General features: G+C 36.7%; 1 protein-coding gene across 5 annotated transcripts in view; it reads right to left on the reverse strand.

The window, feature by feature from the left end:
- Positions 1-275: 275 nt before the first annotated feature.
- ASAP1 (ArfGAP with SH3 domain, ankyrin repeat and PH domain 1) overlaps positions 276-9,779 on the reverse strand; it is a 148,687-nt gene continuing 139,183 nt past the window's right edge. For all 5 annotated transcript variants that reach the window (XM_027684457.1, XM_027684454.1, XM_027684456.1 and 2 more), the window contains 3 exons: positions 8,686-9,188; positions 4,833-4,955; positions 276-2,952 (listed from right to left, as the gene is read on the reverse strand). In XM_027684457.1, the coding sequence (XP_027540258.1) occupies positions 2,878-2,952; positions 4,833-4,955; positions 8,686-9,188 (701 nt within the window). In that variant the 3' untranslated portion in view covers positions 276-2,877. The remainder of the gene's footprint in view (positions 2,953-4,832; positions 4,956-8,685; positions 9,189-9,779) is intronic.

The raw sequence follows: 9,779 nt of genomic DNA on the forward strand, positions 1-9,779 counted from the left end.
TGGACTGGCTTCCTGCAGAGCCTGCTAAGCCAGAGAGAAAGCAATCGAAACTCATGGACAAAACAAGTGGTTTGATGCTAACTTTAGTAAGTAAAGTTTTCCAGATAAAGGCAATTGCATCCATATTTAACAACTGATAAAGAGATACACATTTAATTGCATTATATAAGGAGTGCTTTATATTCAAGTGAAAACATTTCAAGTGTCTTAGTTCTACCTGTTTGGAATCCAGACTTTCTCCCTAGAAGATATTCCAGTTGACAAAAAGGGCCTCGTTCAGATATCTGGGATCAACTGAATACATTTATTTAAAAGCAATTTTAAATATTAAAAAAGTAGAAATTAACACATACAGTACTCAAAAACTGTCACATTAAATACATGTGAATAGACATGTGTACTGATGTTTTACCTTAACATTCAATGAGAAGTCAAGATTTTAACTAGTGGCATGACCAGATCTGATTTCTGTACATGTTGATGTACTATGTAATAAAAAAATAAATAGCAACTGTTGTTCAACAGTAAATAAGACATCATCTGCAGAGCAAACTTCCCCCTCTGGGGGCACCTTCCCCTGCCCCTCCCCCCAACCCTTTATCAGCTAATTTTCCATAAAGATTTAGACTTTCCAAATACTATGTCATATACAAAATTGCAGACAGTGGCTCATTGAGTTCAAATATAATACTGTACTTAAACTCAATCAATATCATACATTTTCAGATTTCTTATGACCCACAATAAGCCAGAATAAACAGAACTATTGTTCCCGATGGAACTCATTTAATTTTATAAAATGCATATGTATACTATTTTAAAGAGCGTAGAAAAGAATAGACATTTGACTCTACATAATTTTACATGCCTAGGTTTTCTTTATATGATTTGCATTTATCAGTTTATTTCAAGATCACTTAAAAATACAATTGACCACAAAAGTGAATAGGTTTTGTTCTTTAATGCAACTTAAAACATTGTAGTAATGGATAAAATGGAATGCTAAATAAATGCTAAACCTGACTTTCTTTCCATAAAAAACAGAATAAAGTCTGAAATACTGGAGCTGGTAATACTGAATATTAGATGCCAGCAGGCTCACTCACTCATTGCATATTTTTTTTTGGAAATAATTTTTTTTATAAATGATAAAACCATTTACAGTTGATAAATGATTTGATTTTTTTTCCATGTGGGATTTAGACTGATATTTGTTTCTAAATTAACCACAAAGAGAATTAAATATTCACTGACTACAGTCTTGTAAAACTGTATTAGAAATGAAAGCTCTCAGAAAGTCTGAGATGTGCTTTTATGAAATGAAAATCTTTCCATGCAGCCAAGACAATCTGCTTTGAAATAGCAGCACGAGGTACTGAAGCCAAAATAACATTTAAAGCAAGTAATACAAAACTACATATGAAAGTCATGGAACCTGCTACAGACAAACCATGGGAAAAACACAACCACATGATGTTTCAAAAGATGAAAAATGATGTTGAAAGTGACACAGGAAATTAAAGTTTCCAGTAATATGTTGAAGTGTTTTCTGGCAATGCAACTTTATACCAACTTTCAAGAAACTTCAGGTCAAATGCAGCCTTCCAAAGATTTTGTTAGAAATTAGCTTTATAACAGTATGTCTGTCACTTGGTGCTTTGAGTTACAACTATTACTGTCAGAGTTTAGTGAACTCTATGAAAACCAGCCTGATACTTGTGATCTGAGCTCTATCATTAACAGCCTGATCAAATGCACGAGAGGTCATCTTAGCTTCCGCTTTTGAGAGCATTAAAAATAATTTAAATTTATACTTATATCACCACTTAAAAAATTTATTTTAGGTAACTAACTTTTAGCAAGGTTGAAGACAGAGGAAAAAAACCCCACAAAATCATTTTTCAAAGAGCCAATTTAGCTATAAACAAATACTGTTGCAAGCTCACATTAATCTGAATAGCAATTAAGTTAAAATGTTCTTTTCCTCAAATGTAGCTATATGACTACAGTACTACTTTTGTACAAAGGCAGGTTTCAAGTAAGCGTCTAAATGCATGCACAATGTCAACAGTTAACATTTGCTAGAAGTCCTTGGTTACTAAGAATTCAGTGAAAAAACCCAGCAAATTTCACATATATCTACTAAAGAACAATATGACTAATTTTCATTAAAATAAGTTTTCGGATGAAATAAATTTGTAACTTTTTATAGTGAGGTAATATCACAGGGGAACTGCAATCACAGTTTGGCATAGGTTCACATAATATAAACATGAAATGCTGTATGCACACTGTAAAACATTACTGTTATCTGTAAAGTCAGTGAATATTTGTCTTCATAATTACACTTAACTGAGCACTATATTAAATAAATACCGAAGTGGGTTTCATAGCTGTAAACTGCATACACTTATGAACTGCAGACTGATTTTTAAATTGTCCAAAACCATTCACTCATCCTAACTTTTCTGCTAAACTGTATGTTGAGAATACCAAGTTATTAGGAACAGTCATTTCTGTACAGTTACAAGGTTGACGGAGACCACCTATGTTGGAAAGCTGGCAGTCCATATGTGTGGGACAGCACGGACAGGGATGTAAGTGCTGGATGCCGAGGATGGCTTCAACAAACCCAATAAGGCGTGCCAGGTTCCAAGGCTACCATAATACTGGCAAAGGCAGAATAACACAGTATATTTACAATACATATAATTCAACCTCATGAGGTGAAACTTAAATGAATTCTTAATTTGTAACAGCAGCTATATATACAACTGTGCACAGGATTACAGGGAGGCAGCAGCGTTCGCTTTTGCTAAAAAGCCCGTCTTGCATGAAGAATGTGCAATGCTCAAGTTTAGGATTTGTTTGTTTTTACTAGTCTGACAGAATGTGCACAAAGGACACTGGGAAGACCCCTTTCCTCTCTGGCTGTCCTTCGATGTGGCCAATCTGCAACACAGGAGAAGAATGTACAAATGTAGATGTGCATGTGAACACACAGACTTCACAGATTGCATTTACTTCATTCAAAGCAGCAGAACTGCTCACAGAGCCTTTGCAAGCTCTTGGACAGTTTGAAGCAGACCTTAGTTGACACTTGAATTTGTGTAAAGGAACAAAATGAAACTGCACAAATATATATATACATAAGACAAATTAAGTCAATTAAATCTAAAGAGAACAAAACTCTATCTTTTTTTTTGGAAACTTACACACAAACTCAGTGAACTTAAAGATCTCACCAGAACAGAAGCCTGATTTTCTTTTGTCTGATAGGCTGAGTTTCAGTAACATCTCTGAAAACCATTTATCTTAGTTAACTGAATAAATCCTGAACATCTTACTTATGGGAAATGTCTGCTACAGTTGTGAAGTTAGTTATGATAATCTGCATGTTTCCCTTACTTCAGGTGATAAAATCCCAGCTATTTTCTTATTGAATCATCATGATACCTAATGATTTAGGTGCATACTAGTTTTCGTAATAAATCACAATACTGTCGATTAAGTATCCTTCATGTACAACTTCTTACATGTTTTGCATAATGATAATTTATAAAGAAATAGCTAAGAAACTTATTTAAAGAAATAAAAAAATAATTACATGTTTTTATAAGAACTTTCTACATTTAAAGTGCATAATCACAAACAACTGATAACACTGGAGCAGCAGTTCTGACTGACCACATAACCCTCTTCTCACCCTGCTACAGTGCTGCTCACTGCTTTCAGAATAATGGTGTACCTCCTTCCTCTTCCACAAGTTTAACAAAATGGGAAGGGGAAACATGCAGGGCTGGCCATTTCCTCTTGGAGAGCCAAATTTTTGAAGCATATGAGTCAACAGGCCTCGTTTCCCTTCTCAGAAACACTCAGACTGGAGCGCCTCATGGAACTTGTCAGGCGTGTACCCAAGGGTCTTAAAACAGTTTCAGCAACTAATGCAATGGTAATCAGGGACTGGATGATATAGATAACAGCAGCTTTTGATACCAGCTTTTCAGCTGAAAATCTTCCATACTTAAATGATGAGTGAGAGGAAAATGTGTAGCTGGAAACAAAACACCAAAGGTTGTGCTGCACTTAGATTAGGAAATCACAGGCAACACTGCAATTAGATTTTGTTTTAATCAGATGACATCTGTCTCATTTTCCCCAGTAACAATTCTTCAGCAGGGAAGTACAATGCAGCAGGGCTTTAGGGACATGAGGTGGAGTGTCAAGGGAGAGTTGGAGCCTCCATGTGGGGTTGAGAAAAACCTGGTGTTAGCACTCAACCAATATGCAGTCCAGAACAGGGGGAGTGTGGTATAAACCAGTGGCATGGGAAGGAAGAAGGCAAAGAAAATGTCGTCTGCCTTTCATTTAAGGAGGAAAACTATCAGCTTATAGCACTAATTACAAATTATTTTTCAGAATTCCAGCAACTCCTGTAGGTATAACTTAACATTTCGAGTGAACTGAAGATCATTACATATCTCATTTTTCATGAAGGGTGAAAGCATTTAGACAGAGTAAAAATCACCTCTTCTTCATTTAATGAAAGGCTAGTGTGCATTACAGGGAGGGACATGTGCAAATAAGTGCTGCTATGAGCCAACAACAAGCCAAACCCAGTGGGGATGATTCTAGCAGACTCTCCCTGCCAGAGAAACGGGGTCTTTGCTAATATGAGTTTAAGGTAAGGGCTGGATGTTAGCTCAGGAAAAACAAAACAAAACAAAAAACCAAAACAAAGTAGCAACAAATCCTTCACATTTGGAAAAAAAGGCTTTCCTATACAAGTCATAAAGAAGTTACGTGGAACTGTGAAAGGGAAAGATACATACCCACCACTCTTGGTCCTCTTCACCAGTTACAATAATTACTTCTCCTTCAACAAATGTGAGCTCATCATCATTATCTGCCTGACAGTCATAAATGGTCTTCACTCGCCTAACTTTGTTTTTCCCCTAAAAATAGAATGAAGTTTTAGATGAAGGACATGAGGAAGAGAGAAAAAATTTATATATAATATGAATTTTGACTTTAAGTTGTGTTTTATTTTACAAGAAGGTGAAGACTACAGATTGCTTTCCCTGCAATTGGGAACATAAAAATACAAAAACTCTACTTCAACAAGGATATTAAAAAACAAAATTAAAAGTTACCTACACGGGTGTAGGTTTTCTTTTTCTTAAGATTCAAAACTCCCTACAGAATTTAATGTGTAGTGCTTAACATGTAGGGCTTAAGAGGGCTTAAGTAATGTTTGCTTCATCCAGTGAAGAAAGTTTAAATGATGTTCCACTCTACTAACACACTTTCTCCTTTAATACATACTTCATCAAAAAGACACTATGAATAGAAAATGAAATCCAGTCTCCTCTGAATGTTCCAAGAGAGCTAAGGGCTGAGGAAAATGCTGCATTGAAATCCCAGTATTCCTTACAGTTTTGGTTTTGGATCTAGTGCAAAACTACAGTATTCTTTGATTTCAGATCTGCTTACAGGACTGGAAATTATTTTTTGAGTGATTTTTCCACCCAAATGTTAGCATCTTCCTACTAAAAGTACCTTAATTTCAGATGGCAGTACTATTTTTTGATGACAATTCACACTCGATATTCTCACAGCTCTACCATTCTGAGTCCAAGTATTTTCTAGGTCATCCTTTGCTGCATACTGCTAATTCATATGAAAAAGCCTTGGCCATGGGCTCCTCCCCAAACATATGGTTCTCACGGCAGGGAAAAGGACTTAAATTATTTCTAAATAGAGTAAGTAAGCAATATGCACAGCAAAACACTCCTGCTACTTTATATTCCTGTATTTTCATACCCACACTTCTTCAAAAGCTACAGTTCCCTCTTTGAACAGAAGTAGTCAGACAACAAGAGCACAAATACCCAAGAAGAGCAGAAGGAGAAGAGAAGCAGAAGGGCTATGAAGGAAAAAGTCAGCAGGTTTAGAGGAATTTGAGCCAGAAGTAACTTCACAGAGGAAATTTCCTAGGGAGTTTTCCTCTTTGCTGTTACCTACCCACTTGAAACTCCTCCATGTTTTGACAAAAAAAAAAATCCCTGTAGCTGAACAGCAGAACAGACACACACCAAAAGGCACTCATAGTAAACTCAAGGTACAGGAAAACAACAATTATGGGGGGATCTAAGGAAGAAAGCAGTTAACACAAGACTAAAAAAACCCATGCTCCAGACAAATGAACAGAAATACCTGAAGTTCATATGAGGGGTTTTTTAGAGCAAAGGTTTGTTGCAACAAGAAGTCACTTCAAAGAATGCTTCCTCTCTTTAAAAAAGATATTCATATAATCTGAGCAAAAATCTCAACTATCAGTAGGGACTGGAATTCAACAGGAATGGGTATTTGGGGCCATCAGCTCAAAGTCTCAGCTTTCAACTGCAAAGAACCTTTTTACAAACTAGGAGCACTCCAGTGATGAAGGGAAGCAACTACTTTTGCCAGGTAAAAATTAACTCATTCAATAAAAAGAGAATAAAGAAATTTACATTCCTCTAAACTTAGAGAACTGTATGCAACTCAGCTTGCAAGAAAAATTATGGGAATTGCTCCTGGTTCCATCAGATTAGTGCCACAGATGAGATTTTAACATTATGTTCCTTTCATGGAGAGCAGCAACAAGCAGAATTCAAGCCCAAGTTGTATTTAATTGTGGGAAGGTTTAAAAAAGGATGGATCTGAAGAGAGCACATATGTTCCAGAACACAGTTTGGGGCACTGGTGTGTAAAGAAATGCAAGCAATTCCAGGAAATGTAATCTGTGACTATAAAACAAATATCACTACCCCCCACCAACTCCCTGTATCCAACACTAGTATTTATTAAGAAGAGATTTTATGCTTAACACTGAATAAAACAAGCTGCTATGATCATTAATAATCCCTCCATGCTCTTATTTACATTCAACACTTCTTTTTCTTTAAAAAATAAGTATTTTGTCTCCTTTATAGAAACCACCACACACACACACACAAAAGAACACTCAAGTGCTTAGTGTGATTTCAGAAGCATTCAGAGCAAGTTTCAATTCTCTAAAAATATCCTTTCAAATCCTTATATATTATAGGCATTGGAATTTCAAAATTATATTTATAAATGATTAATTTTCTAAAACTTTCAATAAAAAAATGTAGGCTTCTCTATTTAGTGGCTAAATAGTCAAATCCAGGAGTGAGGCACCCACAAATACTGATGGCTGTTGTTGCAGGTCTCACTGCTACTCTGGGAGGGAGCATTTCCCCAGCTTGTGCAGAGAGGATACAGCCAGAGGATAAAAACAAGGCAAGATACTTTTAAGAGGAATTCTTGCACATTAACACTTAAGCAGAAAAGACTGCACTGAACAAGAAGAGATACAAGTGTGCCTGCAATGATGTAAAAAAACCTGTGGAGATATAATAGTTTTGATCACTGCACAACAGTGTAACTATTTAATTTTCTGCACATGTGAAAATGGCTGAGTTTGGAGAACACTGAATCTTTCCTCAGAGTTTTTCTGTGTAAGGTAGGCAAAGAGTTTTAAAACAAACAAACAAACAAAAAACCAAAAACCAAACCAAACCATCTACTCTTTGCTTTTTTTTCTTCTCTAATGAAGTGACAAATAGCTGGGACTGTCCAGCATCATTTGCCTGCTTATATTTAAAAGTAAGTAAACAAACTGTACTTGCAGGCACCTTTTGATCAGATACCAGTAATATTTAATCTCCAGAACACTCAGGAAGCCCAAGCAACAACCCTGCCAGTCTCAGCTGAGATAGGAGCTTACGGGCAAGTCCATGCCAGAAGCCAAGCAGAGTGATGGCTCCAGCGTGTTCTTCCTCAGACAAGCACAAGACAGAAACTCACCCTCTGCTTTCACTGCAAGAACGGAAGTCTTATTTCCTTTTACATAAGTGCTTTGCATAGTAAACCTGACAAACAAAACTATCCTCTTTTTGATGTATTCTTCATGATGAAAATCTTAAGAGAGATCTGGAGTTTCATAAAGTTATTTCAATGTGCATATGCATGAAGAATCCTCTGTTGGAAATTGCACTGGTTAGCAAGATGAACAGCAAGATGAACTGGGGGTTCGAATCGAGTTAAGGAACCAGCTCTGTTACTACACAGCATCCAGCAATGTCAATTTTGCCACTTCAGCAATACATCTGAACCTTTGTTAACCACTTAAGTACATCAACATTAAATACTCATGACAGGAACATTTACTACTTTGTCACAGTTGACTTTAAATTTTGCATCTACTGACAATAGGTGCTAACATCCCTTCTTAAAGCTTAAAAAAATCAAATATATAGATATTCTAGCAATCTAAGGCATACAGAGCCATGAGTAAAGGCAACAGAGAAAACCACAAATTCATTCAGTTATGACTGGCACAGATAAAAATGCCCAAAGTCCCCAGTAAATCTAAATACACTGTAATGCTCCCAAGGTTATTGTTTTATGTTACAGGTATTTGTTTCAGCATGCAGGAGGCCTTGTAAACCCTCAGCATTTGCTGAAGCTGCTTGGGGGTGCAAAAAGAACCGCTCATTCCCTATCCCAACCTATAATGTTATGTTGCTTTGTGTGCATATCTCAAGGGTGCACAGAAAGTCCTTACAGTAACTTCAAAGCCTTCCAAGGATACTTCCACCTAGCTGCAGTAATACCTACCATATTTATTTTCCTGGGAAGTGGCACGGGAGTTTCTGGCAGGGTATGTGTGATGTCATTAGACTCCTCAGATGCTTGCCTTTGGACGGTGTCTCTGGATTGTACGTTTGGAGAAAGATCTATGGAGTGAGATTTCTGATTCACCTCTGAGGGCTGAGGCTTTGGTGCTGCTTCTCCACCTTGAGTTTTAGCCAACAGCTCTCCTAGCTGAGGTTTTGGAGGAAGGTCCTTCATCTGTGGCTTTGGAGGTAAGTCTCCAAGCTGTGGTTTTGGTGGCAAGTCTCCTAGCTGAGGCTTTGGGGGCAGTTCTCCAGGTTTTGGGGGTAAATCTCCTACTTGAGGTTTCTGAGTTAATTCCAGAGGCAGAGGCTTTGGGGGCAAGTCTCCAGGCTGTGGTTTCTGGGGTATATCGATGGACAGTGAGGGCTTCTGAAACATTTCCATGTGCTGATGCGATTTATCTATTGAAAGATGATGACTGGTTTCTATTTTTCTTAATGCCACTAAAACAAAAGAGCAAAACAATGTTTTTCATCATCTCATTTTAATATTAAAGAAGTTTGGCACATATCAAAACTGCAACTATGTAAATAATCACATGGTCACTGAGCCCCATAACTGCCCATAAATCCTCCCAGTCTATGACAAAAGCAAGACAATACAATTTTATATAACCCTCATTCACTCAGGTTTCACTTAATTGCTCCTCCTGGAGGTCAGCAGTGCTTATTCCAACAACTACTAGGTGTCAATTTACAGATTATCTACTTGAAATAAAGTGATCACTTTTTAGATCTAAACCAAAAAATATTAAATGTAATAAAAGACATATTTTATAAAACAACATATAGACCCACGCATGGTACTGTAACAAAACTTCTTTTTAATGACAATTATTCAGGGATACAGTTGAATTCCATACTAAAAAACCCCCTGAGTTTCAGGATTAGTACCTAATGTTAAAACAGATGAAGGGGGTCAGGAGAGAAAAAAATTACAACCCGTGATGAAAACAACATATTTTGATCAGAAGGAACAATTTCCTATTGTATTCAGCATTACTTTGGTATCATACTCTACCAGCCAAAAAGGTG

The sequence above is a fragment of the Neopelma chrysocephalum genome, unplaced genomic scaffold (assembly GCF_003984885.1).
Source record: "Neopelma chrysocephalum unplaced genomic scaffold, ASM398488v2 Primary Assembly neopelma1_66, whole genome shotgun sequence".
Lineage (NCBI taxonomy): Eukaryota > Metazoa > Chordata > Aves > Passeriformes > Pipridae > Neopelma > Neopelma chrysocephalum.